Below are 18,178 nucleotides of genomic sequence, written 5' to 3'. Positions count from 1 at the left end.
CTTGTGTATTGGAAATCCTTTGTAAACTATGATCTCCCATTAAAATTATTCCTCAGAATTAAACGTGATTCATTTAAATATATAACTGTTTATTCTGCTTTGTTAGCTGGAAGTAACTCCTCTTTGGTTGGGAGGAGGGACCCACCGCTCAAAATAGTGATTATTGACAGATAAACTCCTTCAACAGAGACTAGAGTAGTGAATTAAGTTTGTCTTTGAAATATAGGTTGATACAATATAATCTCATTATAGTGAGAGTACTTGTAGATGCTTACTGTATAACAGATAAGACAAAGCCTTGACTCAAATTTAGGGCTCTTGGATGGGTAAACTCAATATCATCACAATGCAACCAGCCAAGATGCTCTCTACTGAACACCTGTAGAGGTTCAAGACAATATTTGGTGACATATCAAATCTTCTCAATCTTCTAAGGAAGTAGAGGTGTTGATGAGCTTTCTTTATGATTACATCAATGTGCTGGGTCCAGGACAGATCTTCAGAGATGTGTACACACAGCTGTGAAGAAATTGCAGAGGGAGACCTGACAAAAATGGTAGAAGAGGGAAAATTAAAGGGAGAATTACAGAAGGGGGGAAGATATTAGAGTGAAATGAGTATTGTTGCAGGGGTAATTAATAAGCTATAGGAAAGCATGCGTGTTTGTGTTCAAGTGATGTGATTGGAAAGAGTGAATCTGCATGTGGTTAGCTTGGTTTTTGTGTGTGCGTGCGTGTGCGTGAGTGAATGTGTGAATGTATGGTGTGTGGTTAGTTAGTTCAGCAAAACTTGGTCTCCAGGTGTCATGGGCCTCCTTTTCATTGGAGTCAAAGCTCACTCTGTCAGGAGTGTCTGATAGCTGTTATGCTACAGCTAGCCCCACGCTGAAAGGTGCCCATAATAGGCATCTACTGCTCTTCAAAAGGCTGACAAAAATGCAAGTCTCATTTAGTTTTGTAAAGAGCTTCAATAACGCACTGTTGTCTTTACTACGTTTATTAGTAATACACAAACAATACTGCACTAGCTGTACGTGGTTCATCACCCGAGCTAGAGAGAGATCAAGGGGTGGGGAGGTTACATTTATACTTGTGATATAGGGAGGGGTTAGTAGTGGTGAGGTCACTATGTTAAAGGCACATCTACATCCTTTCCCTTGGAAACAAGCAATACAGTAGTGACATAGCGACCACGTCTCATGCGCTACGAGCAGGTAGGCAAACAGTTAAACAAACAGAGGAGCATACAGCTAAGCAAATTCACCATAACGGACAGGCGGCTTAACCAGTCGGCCGGACCGGGTCCGCAGCTCGCCATCTCCTCCCTCTGCAGGAAGAGCATGAGCCGGAGCGGTGGATGGAGCCGGGGAACCCGGAGGAGAAAGAGCCGGCGGAGGCAGAGGAGGGGACGTAGGGGTGGCATCGGGTGGACGGGCAGGCGAGCCAGGGGAAGCAGGCGGCGAGTGAGGCTGAAAGAGCTGGGAAGGCAGGGACCGAGGCATTCGCGGGGCGGCAGGCAGTGTTGCGTTCAGGGGAGGGGAGAAAGGGACGGCAGGCGGCGGAGGAGGCTCGTTGACAGGCCGAAGATGTTGGCGGGTCCGCCGGGGAGCCGAAGGTTGCGAAGTGGCGGCGCAGCTTGCCAATGACGGCCGAAGAGGAGAGGGAGTGCAGCTGATCAACTTTGAACCAGCTGGAATAAGAATCAACGAGGACCAGAAAGTGCTTGCCACGCCACTCGAAAATGTCGGTGACGAGGGCCATCCAGGGAAGTTCAGGGGCAGGCTGTTGCAGAAGTGGCTGGCGTTGCGGACGGGGAGCGAGGCCATTGCAGGTAGCGCATTATTGTTTGTGTATTACTAATAAACGTAGTAAAGACAACAGTGCGTTATTGAAGCTCTTTACATCGTGTCACAATCGTGACTCTGCGCCTCCTGTTTTCCTGGTTTTATTTTTTTTGACGCAGTTACCCATCCCACTTCTGACACCATGTAAAGATTACCAATAACGCACTGTTGTCTTTACTACGTTTATTAGTGATACACAAACAATACTGCACTAGCTGTACGTGGTCCGTCACCCGAGCTAGAGAGAGATCAAGGGGTGGGGAGGTTACATTTATACTTGTGATATAGGGAGGGGTTAGTAGTGGTGAGGTCACTATGTTAAAGGCACATCTACAGTTTTACTTTAATTTAGTTTAGTTTATTGTCACATATACCGAGATACAGTGAAAAGCTTTTGTTGGATGCTAACCAGTCAGCGGAAAGACAATACATGATTACAATCGAGCCATTCACAGCATACATATATATGATAAAGGAAATAACGTTTAGTGCAAGATAAAGCCAGTAAAGTCTGATCAAAGATAGTCTGAGGATCTCAGATGAGGTAGATAGCAGTTCAGGGCTGCTCCCTAGTTGTGGTAGGATGGTTCAGTTGCCTGATAATACCTGGGAAGAAACTGTTCTTGAATCTGGAGGTGTGCGTTTTCACACTTTTATACCTTTTGCCCGATGGGAGAGGGGAGAAGTGTGAGTGGCCAGGGTCAAATGCATCCTTGATTATGCTGCTGGCTTTGCTGAGGCAGTGCGTGGTCTAAATGGAGTCAATGGAAGGGAAGTTGGTTTGTGAGATGGTCTAGGCCGTGCCCACAATTCTCTGCAATTTCCTGCGGTCTAATGCCCCTGTCCAACTTAGGAAACCTGAACGGAAACCTCTGGAGACTTTGCACCCCACCCAAGGTTTCCGTGCGGTTCCCGGAGGTTGCAGGTGGGGAGACTGACAAAAACCTCCGGGAACCGCACGGAAACCTTTGGTAGGGCGCAAAGTCTCCAGAGGTTTCCGTTCAGGTTTCCTAAGTGGGACAGGAGCATTAGAAGGAGCTGTTTCCAAACCAAGCTGTGATGCATCGCGATGTAACTCTCCTTCGTGCTCGAGAGAAGTTCCCGCATACTCACGGCTTCAGTTTGGTCAAGGAGTATTTTTTATCATGCTGAAAAATTGTCCGCGAGTAAAAATTGGTCGGCATGAAAAAAATCAATATTTTTTTACTTGAAGGTTAGTCGAAGTAGGTCATAGTAGGTCGGCATGTTATTTGTAGGTAATCAAAGGCAATCGAAGGTAATCAAAGGCAGTCAAAGGTAGTCGTAGATCGTGTTAGTATAGTCGAAGGTGGTCGTCTTCACTCTCCACTATTCGGTGTCTAATTTTCCAGAGAGCATCGGCGAGTAAATCGTAGATAGTCGAAGCAAGTCTTCAACATAGTCAAAGGAGATCGAAGGAGGTCTTCTACATGGTCGTAGGAAGTCTTCAACATATTCGTAGGAGGTTCACTACATAGTCGAAGGAGGTCATAGGAGGTGTTCTACTTCGGCGATACAAGAGCATGACACTCTCCTTGACGCTCCTAAACCCGCAAATTAGGTCCCCGCAGTGGGACAGGCCCTTAAATATTTTACTAAATATTTTAAGTTGTTATCCTTAAATATCATCTTGCAGCCATGGATATAATTTCTCCTGATCTGCATGATCAAAACCATGTATTAACCTTGAATAAACCTTTCCTTAATCTCTGCTATTCTCCAAGAAGAACAATTCTGGCTTTTCCACTCTCTCTCCATATCACCAATATAGAAGCATCCTCTACACCCCAAACAAAGCCATGACATCTTCCCTAAGTATGGAGGCCAGAATAGGACTCAGAACATCAGCCGATATCAACTATGTTTAGTTATCTTATTTTTTTAACATTATTGAGGGTTTATTTTTCCAACTATTTATTATCAGTGATTACTATTCGCTGATTCTTGAAGAGATGATAATCTTGAACATTGCATTCTCTCTCTTTCCAAAAACCCACAAGGATTGAAATCTGCAGCAGCAGAACAATAAGAATCTCCAGTTCCTGAATAATAGATCTCTCCAGCTGCTTTTGCTTTAATTAAATATTTATTTAAATGTCAATTTTGCAGTTGATGGCTTAAGTAACGCTGTGTGTTCAATGACTGAGGGCTCTGAGGTGAATTTTGAAATGCAGTAGCTGACCAAATCCTTTGTTACCAACACCAGGTCACTTTGCCCTGGTAAAGAGCTCCAGCTGTAGAGTGTACACCTGAAGCTATGAAGCCCTGCCTACACACTCAACACCAGGCTGCACGTGTCCCAACTGCATGTAGCACGGTGTGCCAGGGCTGAGAATTCAAATCCCAGGATAAATCTCCAACTGGAAATTGTTCATGATCCAAGGACACATATTTCAAGAGTAACTCCATCACATGTGATTCTCTTAAGGGTGAGTTCTTCATTTATTAAGATAAATGCAAAACAATATGGAATCTGGTACATTTTGACTCTGACCATACACAATGGCCTTATGTTAATAAATAACAAAACGGAAAAACAATGATTTAGTTTAAAACAGCTTCAAAATGAAATCATGTATGAAATATAGGGAGACAAGGTGGACATCACACAGAATAAAGCCAGACCAGAATTGCACTGGATGGAACCTCATATTCTGCCGGGGTTGTCTACAAACCTAATGGCATGAGCATTGAATTTGAATATTATTATTTTTTTTAATTAAAAAAATATTGAATTTTCACACCATGAACCAAATTGTTCTATAATATTTAGAACATTTGGAATACTAACTTGCGGATTATTAATGTATAAAAGTACATCATCTGCATATAACAAGATTTTATTGGTGGTATATTTGGTATTGTATCCATAAATGCCTGAATGGGACCTGATAGAACCAAGCGGTTCTGTGGCTAAAGTAAATAACATTGGAGAAAGGCACATCCTTGTCTGTTACCCCTAGATAAATAATTTAGGTGAAAGCATTTGATTTGTCAGTATGCTAGCTGTTGGATTAGTGTGTAAAAGCTTCACCCATAAAGTAAAGTTTTCTCCCAATTGAAATGTTTCCAACACTGTGAAAAGATAAGACCATTCCACTTGGTCGAAAGCTTTTTCTGCATCTAGAGAAATAATTATTAGTTCTTCATTTGGCATTCTCTGCGAATATAATATGTTAAACAAACGTCTCAAATTATAAAACGAGTGTCGTTTAGGTATAAACCCAGTTTAATCTGGATGTATTAATTTACCAATAACCAAGCTTAATCTACGAGCCAAAGTCTTAGCTAGTATCTTCTGATCTGTATTTAAAAGGGCTATTGCCCTATAGGATCCAGGCTCCTTGAGATTATCTTTTTTTGGAATTAATGTAATAGTTGATTCAGCAAGAGTTTGTGGTAAAGTCTGTACTTTAAATGCTTGAATATAAAGGGCTTGTAAGCATGGAGAAATTAAATCATTAAATTTTTTATAAAATTTGTTACTAAACCCGTCTGGGCTAGGAGTTTTGTGGGAGGGGAAAAGAAAGTTGGAGGAGAGGAGGGCAAGATAAAGCCTAGGAGACAATAGGCACATATAAGGGAGGTTATTTGATATGCAGATGTTTGGACAAAGGCAGAGATGAAAAGGCTGAACAAGTTGAAGAGTTGCAAATTGTGAAGCTAGAGGAAAGAATATTAGTTGAAGGGGAGGGGAGTGTGAGTCCAGGTGGAACACAGAGGAGAGGAGAGGGGAGGGGGAGTGGAAAGAAGGGGGAGTAAATGGGGAAGAAAGGAGAGGGGGAGGGATATGCAGTCACCTAAAATTGTATAATTCAGTGTTCATAACATTGAGTTGTAAGCTACCCAAGTGGAATATGAGGTGATGTTCCTCCATTTTGCATGTGGTCTCACCCTGGTAATGGAGGAGGCCCTGGACAGATGAATGGCCAAAGGAGTTAAAAAGGATAGCAACTGGGCGATCCTGCAGGCGTTGGTGGGCTGAGCGTGTGTTTGGTGAAACGGTCTATGCTTAGTCTCGCTGATGATGTATGCCACATCAGGAACACCGTAGATGAGGTTAGACAAGATGCACATGAAGTATTGTTTCAGCTGGAAGGACAGCTGAGATCCCTGGATGGAGGTGTGGGAGGAGGTTTGGGAACTGGTGTTACATCTGTGGTTGCAGAGGAAGGTATCTGAAGTGGGGGTGGTTTGGGTGGGAAGCGATGAGTGAACCAGAGTTATGCAAGCAGGCAGAAAGGAGTGGGGATGTGACTTGCAGTGGGATCTCAGATAACTATGGGAGCCAGTAGGTTTGTAGTAGGCGTCAGCCGATAGTCTGTCCCCTGCGATGGAGACAGAGAGAGACCAAGAAAGGGGAGAGAGGTATCAGATAGTCCGAGCGAATTTGAGGTTGGGGGTGGAAGTTAGAGGTAATGTTAATGAAATCAACTAGTCTGCACGGGTGTAGGAGATAGCCCTGATGCAGTCGTCTATGTAGCTGAGAAAGTAGGAGGACGGGGTCAACGTACATCTGGAACAAGGACACTTCAATGTAACCAACAGAAAGTCAGGCATGGCCGGAGCCCACGCGAGTGTCCATGGCTACACCTTTAACTAGAAGAAAGTGAGAGGATCAAAGGAGGAGTTGTTGAGGGCGAGGACAGTTTTGGCAGAGAGGAAAATGGATTGGGTCTCTGTTCGAAGAAGAACTGGAGGGCCTTGAGATCTTCCTGGTGGGGGGGATGCAGGTGTAAAAGAACTGGACGAACATGGTAAAGATGGACATGGTGATCATTGAACAAGAATGTTCAACTTTGCCAGAAAAAAGACTACACCTTTGGTTTGAGGAAAGTGAGAGGAATTTTAAAAAATTTGTTGAGGGTGAGGACAACTTCCAACAAATGGAGTAGAGTGTTAGTTGAGGGGAACTGGCTGGGACTTTGTTCTTTGGAGGTAATGGAGGCGGTCATCGATGGGGGTCAAGATCAAGTGGTGGCTAGGAGGAAGTGTCCAAGACATCGCCTATCCTCAGCAAGGTAGAGGTCAATATGCTTCTTGTGTGTGGTACAAGTGACATTTATTTCCCAAGCCCAGTTTCTGAAAGAGTTTAAACAAAGACTGTGCTGTTGTTTGCAGGAGACCGACACCCCAATACATAGGAGGGTGATTCTTCATCATCAGGGAGTCATGTTCATTGTTGGGTAGTGAAGCACGCTCTGTAATGGATCTAGCATTGAGAGAGGGAGTGTGAAGACTGAAGACATGACTGTCTTACTTTGTGTACTGAGGGGAGAGGGAGGAAGAGGAAGAGGGGAGGTTTTTCTCTCCTCCAAACAACAGCATGAAACTCTTCCAGAAACTGGGCTTGGAAAATAAATGTCACTTGTACAACACACCAAGAAGCATATTGACCTCTATCTTGCTGAGGATATTCTACAATATTACAGCAATCAATTATTCAGTTTACAGAACAAAGCTAAACACTAAGTGCAATTTGCTAAATTGCAGCCTTCACAGTCATATTTTTAATAAGGAAGGAAGAATGTGATTGGATAAAGAGCAGGCTAATGTGCAGTGTATAGAGAACAAGCTGGGCAGAGAACAAGACTCTCCTACCTTAGAGAACTGAGAGACTGCTCACCCCTGATTGTGCCATCCAACCTAAGAGCTACTCCCTTCACCGGAGGGACCGCATGGCATCATGCAGATGTTCTATCAATCGGTGTTCAAGAAGGAATTGCAGATGCTGGAAAATCGAAGGTAGACAAAAGTGCTGGAGAAACTCAACGGGTGCGGCAACATCTATGGAGCGAAGGAAATAGGCAACGTTTCGGGCCGAAACCCTTCTTCAGACTACCTTCTATCAATCGGTGGTAGCCAGTGCGATCTTCTTTGCTGTCGAGTGCTGGGGTAGCAGGGCGAAGGCCGCAGACGCCAACAGAATTAACAAGCTCATCAGGAAAGCTGGCTCCATCCTGGGGGATTCACAGGAGATGGTCTTGGAAGGGAGGATGCTCCCCAAACTGCGGAGCATCCTGGACAATACAGCTCACCCCCTCCATGACACACTGGTCAACCTGAGGAGTGCTTTCAGCAACAGATTGATTCCACCAAGATGCAGCACTGAACGCCTCAGGAGATCCTTTTTCCCTGTGGCTATCAAACTGTACAACTGAAGGGTCTCGTCCCGAAACGTCACCCATTCCTTCTCTCCAGAGATGCTGCTTGTCCCTCTGAGTTTCTCCAGCATTTTGTGTCTACCTTTGATTTAAACCAGCATCTGCAGTTCTTTCCTACACAACTCCTCCCCTTCTGTTGTGGGATAGACTGGCTCCCCTTCCCCCTCCTTTCCCCGCTCCAATCTTCGCACATCCCAAATCCTGGACTTTCCATTCGTCACTTTAATTTCATGTGTCTTATGTTTTAAGACTATTGGCAAATCAATTTCCCTCCTGGGATAAATAAAGTTTTATCACATCGTGTCTTCGGGTAGGTTTAGAAGTGAAGGGGTCTGCTTCCTAATCAATACCTTGCGGTCTTTGTGAGCTCGTGCTCCCCAGGCCTGGAATATCTAACCATCACTCAAACCAACCACCGTGTCATTGACTTCATCTATACTTAACAATGCCTTGGCAAGCTGCCAGCATAATCAAGGACCAGTCTCACCCTGGTCACTCTCTCTTCACCCCTCTCCCACCTGGCAAGAGGTACAGCAGTTTGAAAATTCATACCTCCAGATTCAGGGACAGTTTCTTCCCAGCTATTATCAGGCAACTGAACAGTCCTCTCACCAGCTAGAGTGGTCTGGCCTCCCATCTACCTCATTGGAGACCTTTGACTATCTTTAATCAGATTTAGTTGAACATCTTGCACTAAATGTTGTATCCTTCATCTGTGCAATCATGCAGAATCTTTCCTTTGACTGAATAGCATGCAAACCAAAGCTTTGCACTGTACCTTGATATACGCAATGATAATAAACTAAACTAAACTATAATGTAGGACCTCTAGTTTCAAAGCTGTCCAACAGTGAGGATCTGTCACAAAGTAACTTCAATACTTCAGATAGACTGCGGGAATTTCTAGTTTAGTAATACCTTTCATGATCAACTATTATCTGATGCAATGATATCCATTATTTCCTTTCAACCAATTCTGAACTAATCTCTAAACCAAGAAATCAGTTTGTATACGGATGTACAGGAGATCCAGGAGAGTTTGAATATTATTTTCCATAAATGTGATGAACTGGGCATTTGTTTATGGCCTTTTATGTCAAGTGAATATCACAACAGTGAAATAGCCACACCCAGTATCTTTGACCTATGCAGTCTATGAGATTCTAGGGGCTTGATTTCATAGATGGTCTCGTGTATTCATGAAGGTCCCCCAGGTTTTGGCAGTCGTGCCTTTGGTTTTACAATTCAGTATAAATCACATTCTCTCGTCAGTTCTTCCCACCTCACCTCATTGAATCTCAGCATGAAAAAAGCATTTTTTGTTTAATAATCTAATGTTGATTTCTTCCCCCAAGTGTCTGCACCCACAAGTAGACACTGAAGACAAATTGGAAATCACACAATATATTTTGTGACTTTTAGATGAATCACCTGTAAAATCATGACGTGAGCTCATTTCCCAACCCTGAAAACAAGTTTCACTTACACTGATGTAACCAGAGCACAATCTGGAAGATATTAACAGTGAAGAGAATGGCATTTGGAAACCACAAAGGGCCTGACTTAATTCATTGAACGTATTCCACCAAAGCAGCTATCTTCTATTCCAATCATTCTGTGCCTTGCCAATTTAAATGTCAGACTAAGTGCTTCTCAAATGTAGCAATTGTATCTGATTCCACTACCTCCTTTGGCAACATGTTCCATACATCAACTACGGTGGCGCAGCGGTAGAGTTGCTGCCTTACAGCAAATGCAACACTGGAGACCCGGGTTTCATCCTGACTACTGGTGCTGTTTGTACCTGCGTGGGTTTTCTCCAAGATCTTCGGTTTCCTCCCACCCTCCAAAGACCTACAGGTTGCCAAAGGAGTTAGATGTGGCCCTTGTGGCTAAGGGGATCAGAGGGTATGGAGAGAAGGCAGGTACGGGATACTGAGTTGGATGATCAGCCATGATCATATTGAATGGCGGTGCAGGCTCGAAGGGCCGAATGGCCTACTCCTGCACCTAATTTCTATGTTTCTATATGTTTGTAGGTTAATTGGCTTGGTATAAGTGTAAATTGTCCCTATTGTGTGTAGGATAGTGTTAATGTATGGGGATCGCTGGTCGGCGTGGAATCAGTGGGCCGAAGGGCCCGTTTTCGCGCTGTATCTCTAAACTAAACTACTCAGTGTTAAAAAAAAACTTACCTCTCAGATTTCCTTTAAAACTGCTTCCTCCCCTTAAAACTATGCACCCCCGTTTTTGACGTCCCAACCTTAGGAAAATATTTTGACTCTATGCTGTCTACGCATCTCAATCTTAAATACGTCTGTATCAGGTTACAACTCAGCTTACTTTGCACTAGTTTATCTAAACTATTCCCATATCCAAATCCCCCTCAATCCAGATAATATCCTGACATTTCCCTGCACTCTAGTGCAATTATATCCTACATCTTTGTGGCAACCAGAACTGCACACAATATTCTAAGTGCAGCCCAAGCAGCGTTTTGTAAAATTGCTGCATAACATAGCCACTCTATTATATGTTCTAACCAGTGAAGACAAGCACCTGATCTGTGCTCGTCTCCACTGGTTAGAGCATATAATATAATGGATCAGTGATGCCACTTTCAGGTGATTATGGACTTGAATCTCATGGCGTCTCGATTCTTCAACATTTCTTAGTACCCTGCCATTTATTGAATAATTCTAACCCTCTTTGACTTCTCAAAATGCACCATTATATACTTGTTAGGATTAAATTCCAATAGCCAATGCTCCATTCAACTTTCATTATCTATATCCTGCTCTATTTCAGGCAACCATCCTCATTTTCACTCGACCACCAATTTTCATGTCATCTGTAAACTTACTAATCATACCTCCTACATTCACATCCAAGTCATTCATATCACAAACTTTAACAGTCCCAACACTGATCCCTGCTGTACACCACTAGTCAGACCACCAGTGGGAAAAAAAAATATCAGTACCTTCTGCCTCATGTCATTAAATAAATTTTGGATCAAATTCATCAGCCCACCTTGGATCCTATCTGCATTAACCTTCTGAACCAGCCTACCATGCAGGAGCTTGGCAAATGCCCTAAAGTCCAAATGGACGACATCTACTAATATCTTCATCAAACACCATTGTTATCTAAAAACAGATGAGTGAGAAGCAATTCCTTCTGCACAAAGCTATACGGAACAACCCTCACCAATCCATCTGACCAAACACACACAAATCCCATCCCTTAGCATTTTCTCCATAACGTCTCTACTACTGATGCAAGGCTCATTGGTCTGCAGTTGGACTTATTTATACTTGCTGCCTTTCTTAAATAAATGAACATTAGCTATCCTCCAGTTCTCTGGTATCTTGACTATCTAATGAAGTTGTAAACGTCTCAGCAAGGACCCCAGCCATCTCCTTCCTTGTTTTCCCACAGCCCTCTGGAATAGATCCAACCAACATTTGATCCATCCTCATGCATTCAAATACATCGAACATGCCCACCTCCTTAAACCCATATATACTCCAGACTGTCCACATATTCCTCCCTGAACTATCATCCACAACGATGAATAGACAAATATCCATTTAGGACTTTGTCCATAACCCCTGGCTCCACAACCAAACTATCCGTGTCAATTTTAGAAAGGTTAAAAAAAAAAAATCACCATTTCCAACACTTTAGCATTCCCCAGGAACTCCTTGCATATGCCTTCCCAACCCTCCACAATTTTTTTTTTTTTTTTTTTAAATCAACTTCCAATGCAATCTTTCCTATTATCTAATCTACATGGTCCTTCGTGTTTGCAGCAATTCACTTCTTACTTCCAAATGCATTTGCTGCTCACATTTGAGGGGGTGGGGTGGGGCAAGATAATAGCCGGGGTGACTATTTTGCACAATATCTGTTCAGTCCTTAATAAGGGCTACCAAGTTTTAAGTCTCTGGTCACCAACTCCCCATCCTATTCCAACTTCATTCTTTGACCACCCAAATGCTGATCAATGCAAACAAGGTACAGCATCTGCAGCAGCATCTATGGAGCGAAGGAAATAGGTGATGTTTCAGGCCGAAACCCTTCTTCGGCCCGAAACGTCACCTATTTCCTTCGCTCCATAGATGCTGCTGCACCCGCTGAGTTTCTCCAGCATTTTTGTGTACCTTCGATCTGCCAGCATCTGCAGTTCCTTCTTGAACACAAGGTACAGCATCTGACTGGGTGCAATGTAGCCCTCAGGGAAGGTTGTCAAACTTGATGCCATCTTTCTGATGACAGATCCTTGACCCAAAACAACCACCACTGGATTCTGCACAGATACAGAGAGCTCCTGGAATGGGGCAGAAACTATCACAGGCACAAGCAAATCACTTTCTTCAACACAAGCAGCCTGTAAACCACAAAAGACCCAAAGAAAGTTTCTTCTAAGGGGACTTTAGTCAAGTGCAGAAGAGAGGCAAGTTGCAGCGTTAATGTTATTTCTTTTTAAATTCTGCCTACATTCAATTTTTAGCATGTAAAATTATCTTGAATTATAGTTTAAGCAAAGTCAAGACAATATTGTGCAAATTGAATTTTTATTCATTTCCTTTACAACACTGGATAAATCACAGCCATGGTCCAAAAGGTAGCAGAACCAGCAACCATTTAGCAACGCTCTGCCCCTTCAGTATTCAAAAGGGAACTGCAGATGCTGGAATATCGAAGGTACACAAAATTGCTGGGGAAACTCAGCGGGTGCAGCAGCATCTATGGAGCGAAGGAAATAGGCGACGTTTCGGGCCGAAACCCTTCTTCAGACTGATAGGGGGTGGGGAAAGAAAGAAGGACAAAGGGAGGAGGAGCCCGAGGGCGGGCGGAAGGGAGGGTGGGAGGAGACAGCTAGAGGGTGAAGGAAGGGGAGGAGACAGCACGGGCTAGCCAAATTGGGAGAATTCAATGTTGATGCCATAGGGCCGCAAGGACCCCAGACGGAATATGAGGTGCTGTTCCTCCAATTTCCGCTGTTGCTCACTCTGGCAATGGAGGAGACCCAGGACAGAGAGGTCGGATTGGGAATGGGAGGGGGAGTTGAAGTGCTGAGCCACCGGGAGGTCAGGTAGGTTATTGCGGACTGAGCGGAGGTGTTCGGCGAAACGGTCGCCCAACCTACGCTTGGTCTCACCGATGTAAATCAGCTGACATCTAGAGCAGCGGATGCAGTAGATGAGGTTGGAGGAGATACAGGTGAACCTTTGTCGCCCCTGGAACGACTGCTTGGGACCTTGAATGGAGTCGAGGGGGGAGGTGAAGGGACAGGTGTTGCATTTCTTGCGGTTGCAACGGAAAGTGCCCGGGGAGGGGGTGGTGCGGGAGGGAAGGGAAGAATTGACGAGGGAGTTGCGGAGGGAGCGGTCTTTGCGGAAGGCAGACATGGGGGGAGATGGGAAGATGTGGCGAGTGGTGGGGTCACGTTGGAGGTGGCGGAAATGGCGGAGGATTATGTGTTGTATTTGCCGGCTGGTGGGGTGAAAGGTGAGGATCAGAGGGACTCTGCCCTTGTTGCGTGTGCGGGGATGGGGAGAGAGAGCAGTGTTACGGGGTATGGATGAGACCCTGGTGTGAGCCTCATCTATGGTGGCGGTAGTTCAGTTCACAGTAAGAATTGGAATTCATTTCTCGAAATAAAGCCGAGCGATTCCCTCCGCCATGGATACAGTACAATTTCAGCAACTAGCTGCTATCTGCTGTCTTCTCCTGGTCAATAGCTGGAAAATAAATCAAAATAAATTCAGGTCAAAACTCAAAACCAATTGAGAGTAGAGAGGCAGCGAATATAAATTGGGAGCCTAAGGCCCTTCCTTACTTTCTTTTGTGGGGAGTGTGTTCTTCTCCTGTGTGTCCGTTTTCTTCAATTTGGTCTTGTCAAAGGAAGTCACCTCACTGAAGCTTGGTTTGTCTGCCATTTCAGTTCAATCTATTAAAGAAAAAACTAGCAGTCAGTTCGACTACAATGACGAAACTCAGATATGAGGAGAGAACGCGTGCAGTGTAAATCACTGAATAACTAGCACGTTTAACGTGGAATGAGAAAAAGGGGCAAAATGAAAAATCATTTTGTTAGCCGCACATACACACTTAATTCCCCTTTCTAACACATAGCAAACCTCCCCAAACCATGTGCAGTCATTCCCACGTTTTCACTGCACTATAAGCTACTTGTTATAACACAAGCTAAGAGATTCCATCCATTCTACCATCCTTATCTCGAACCTCTCGCCCACCGCCCCACAAACTCCTCTAACGTATTCGAGCCCCCTCCTCCTCCATCGCCCCTGTTCTCCACCGCCGACCCGCTCTCGCCGCCCAATCCCAGAGAGCACGAATAGCGGACATGACTGCGACAGGTTGTCCCTTTTCCCTCCCTCATCCTACAGTCTCTGCGCGGTAACAATCAAAGCTCGATGATCTTCGGTAACAACTGCAAGCAGCGGCTGCCCGTCCTGCCCACGCCGTACCTCTGGCCGCGTCCACCTCTCAGGCACTGCCTTCCTTGTCGAACAATAGCCGCGGACGCCGCCTCGGCATCTTTATAGCGGCCACCGCCCAGCCCCGCCTCCCCGCCGCAGCCCCCCTCCTCCATTGGGTTCCAAGTTGAGGAGGTCGGGCTGATTTGTTCACGCTGGTCGAGACAAAGAGGGATGGAGCGGCGGCGACGTTGGTGCTGGGCTTCTGCCGGTGGCTGGCCGTCCTGCGGCCAGGGTGGGCCAGCAAGAGAGCCGCACCCTAGAGCGCAGTCTTTCTTTCGAGGAGACTCTCGGTTGGGCGGGTGCCGGGCGTGAGGGAATGGTGGGGACAGCAGGATGAAACGAGTCTGACGAAGGTTTCTTTTGTTCGTGGAAGGTCTTGATATTTGGGGGTTTGTTATCTTTTAGATTAACTCGATCGTGTTAATTAGTAGATCCTGAAAATAAGTTATTTATTTAATGAAACCAGGTAATATATAAAGCTGGGTTATGATAGGATTGAATTGTTCGGTTGACCTTTGTGTGGTATCAACTGCTCTAGATTGCATTCTGCAGTAGAGGAAAATGATTCTTAATTGAAATGCCCCAAGTCTCAATTGGATTCGCCCTTGATTTTCCATCTATTTAGTCGATCTCCGGAATCAAAGATAGTTTGCATCCACTTTGTGGGTTCTGAACAGATTGTCAGTCCCTACCGCAAGTGGCTTAGTGATGCTCGATAAGACAAGTGGAACATTTGGGAGGCTGTGTGCACTTTCCACTAATTGCACTTGGTTGTGGTGTATTCTCACATGTACACGAAGTGTTCAGTGGCTTCCTAGATGCTCTGCTATTAGGAGGATTCTGATATTTTTCTAGCAGGTTGTGAGTATATTGTCAAGTCAATAGTGTTTATTGTCATATGTACACGGATTGTGAGGTACAGGTACAATGAACATTTTGCTTGCAGTAGCATTGCAGCCACATAAGCACAGACATAAATTAGTCATACAGTGTGGAAACAAGCCCTTTGGCCCAACTTGCCAACACCAGCCAACCTGTCCTATCTATACTAGTCCCATCTGCCTGTGTTTAGCCCAGATCCCTCTATACCTATCCTATCAATGTACCTGTCTAAATGTTTCTTAAATGTTGCATTAAATGAATTGTATAAGATAATAGAAAGAAAGACTGCAAGATGATAGATGTCATCTTAGACCATAGAACGGTGCGGCACAGCACAAGAACAAGTCCTTCGACCTACAATGTCCATCCCGAACATAATGCCAAGATAAACTAATCTCTGCCACCAAGTGATCCATATCCCTCCATTCCCAGCATATCCATGAGCCTATCTAAAAGCCTCTTAAATGCTACTATCGTACCACCACCACCCTGGCAGCTCGTTCCAGGCACTCATCACTGTGTAAAAACCTTGCCCCTCTCACCTTAAAGCTATGCTATTTGGCCCTTGATATTCCACCCTGGGAAAAGGTTCCTGACTGACTACCACAGACTCAGACAAGAGAATGTAAAGAATAACACTGCAAAATACATAATTAGAAAATGGTCGTGCAAGAGGTGATCCTGTATTGTTCTCGTGATGTGGTAGAATTAGGGTTTTGCAGGTTGGAATAAGAACCTGATAGCTATAGGAAAGTAGGTGGCCTGAACCTGCTGGTGTGGAACTTCAGGCTTCTGTAGCTCCTACTCAATAGTAGCAGTGAGAATGGTGGGGATCCTTGCTGATAGTTGTTACCTTCAGACAGTGTCCCTTATAGGTGCTTTTGATGGAATGGAGGGCTGTGCCCATGATGGACTGGAGCTGAGTCCACCACTCTCTACAACCTCTTGCATTCCTGAACATCAGAATTGCCATACCAGGCCATGATGTAACAGGTCGGGATACTGTTTGACCGTTTCTGCCCAGGAAATCTGTTATAACGCAGCTCAAATTTTAATAGCTTTCAAAACGTGTGCATCAAGTTGAATGTGACCAGAGCCACTGCAGGTGCTGTTATGCTGGGAGAGAATGCAGATGACCAAAAAATGTGCACAATGTTAATGATACTTTAGTGTTTTGAGATGCCTCCTGTAGATTGTCCATATTTCTGAAGCATGAAGGAGGTCAGGGATCATTGTTGCTTAATAGACTGTGCTTTCATGTTTTAGTGTTTGAAATTTCCTTTCCTCTGTTAGCCAGAGGAAATTTCCTTTCCTCTGTTAGCCTCTGTACTGCTACTCTGGAAGTCATGGTGAGTTGTATCATCGACATCTGTCGTGGCTAAAATGTGGCACCCAAGATATGGGGAGTGATTCATGTGTTCCAGGGTGCTTCATGAAACAGAAACAGAAATGCTGGAAGTATCAGCCAGTCAAATAGGGTGTAGAAAAATAAACTGGTTAATGTTTCATGTCAGGGACCCTTCCTCCGAACTGGGGGTAGAGCCATAAAGTATAGAAACAGGCCCTTCAGCCCATCTTGCCCATGCCAACCAAGGTGCCCTATCTACACCTGCCCATGTTTGGCATATATCCCAGTCCAACTTTTCCTATCCATGCACCTGTTCTAACATCTTTTAAATATTGTGATAGTTTCTGCCTCAACTGCATCTTCCGGCAAAATAGAGAAAAAATGCTGGATTAACTCAGCGGGCCAGGCAGCATCTCTGGAGAGATGGAATGAGTGATGTTTTGGGTCTAGACCTTTAACATCACCCATTCCTTCTCTCTAGCGATGCTGCCTGGCCCGCCGAGTTACTCCAGCATTTTGTCTGTATCTTCGGTCTAGCACCTGCAGTTCCTTCCTACACATACGTCTTCCGGCAGCTCATTCAGTATACCCACCACCAGGTGTCAAAGGTTATGGGAGGAAGGCAGGAGAATGGGGTTAGGAAGGAGAGATAGATCAGGCATGATTGAATGGTGGAGTAGACTTGATGGGCCAAATGGCCAAATTCTACTCCTATTATATCTGACCCTGTGTGTGAAAAGGTTCCCTTCAGATTCCTACTTAATCTTTCCCCTCTCACTTTAACCTATGTCCTCTGGTTCCTGATTCCCCTACTCTCGGTAAAAGACTCCCATGACCTTATACATCTCTATAAGTTCACCCCTCATCCTTCTGTACTACAAGGACTACAGTCCTAGCCTGCCCAATATCTCCCCATAGATCATAGAAACATGGAAAATAGGTGCAAGAAGAGGCCATTCGGCCCTTCGAGCCAGCACCGCCATTCATTGTGATCATGGCTGATCGTCCCCTATCAATAACCTTAGCCTGCCTTCTCCCCATTTCCCTTGACTCCACTAGACCCTAGAGCTCTATCTAACTCTCTTAAGTCCATCCAGTGATTTGGCCTCCACTGCCCTCCGTGGCAGGGAATTCCATAAATTCACAACTCTCTGGGTGAAAAAGTTTTTTCTCGCCTCAGTCTTAAATGACCTCCCCTTTATTCTAAGACTGTGGCTCCTTGTTCTGGACTCGTCCAACATTGGGAACATTTCTCCTGCATCTTGCTTGTCCAGTCCTTTTATAATTTTATATATTTCTATAAGATCCCCCTCATCCTTCTAAACTCCAGTGAATACAAGCCTAGTCTTTTCAACCTTTCCTCATATGACAGTCCCGCCATCCCAGGGATCAATCTCGTGAACCTACGCTG

The 18,178-nt window shown here is 44.7% G+C and overlaps 1 protein-coding gene across 1 annotated transcript; it reads right to left on the bottom strand.

The window, feature by feature from the left end:
• Positions 1-12,586: 12,586 nt before the first annotated feature.
• Positions 12,587-14,680, bottom strand: LOC116971075 (thymosin beta-10-like). Its single transcript, XM_033017896.1, has 4 exons — positions 14,526-14,680; positions 13,874-13,984; positions 13,654-13,775; positions 12,587-12,700 (listed from the first exon to the last, which is right to left on the bottom strand). Exons 2-3 carry the CDS (start codon positions 13,971-13,973, stop codon positions 13,741-13,743), a joined length of 135 nt encoding a protein of 44 aa, XP_032873787.1. The 5' UTR covers positions 13,974-13,984; positions 14,526-14,680; the 3' UTR covers positions 12,587-12,700; positions 13,654-13,740.
• Between the last annotated feature and the right edge of the window lie 3,498 nt (positions 14,681-18,178).

The sequence above is a fragment of the Amblyraja radiata genome, chromosome 3 (assembly GCF_010909765.2).
Source record: "Amblyraja radiata isolate CabotCenter1 chromosome 3, sAmbRad1.1.pri, whole genome shotgun sequence".
NCBI lineage: Eukaryota > Metazoa > Chordata > Chondrichthyes > Rajiformes > Rajidae > Amblyraja > Amblyraja radiata.
Note: the sequence above shows the minus strand (reverse complement) of the source record. Positions and strands in the feature narration are given on the sequence as shown.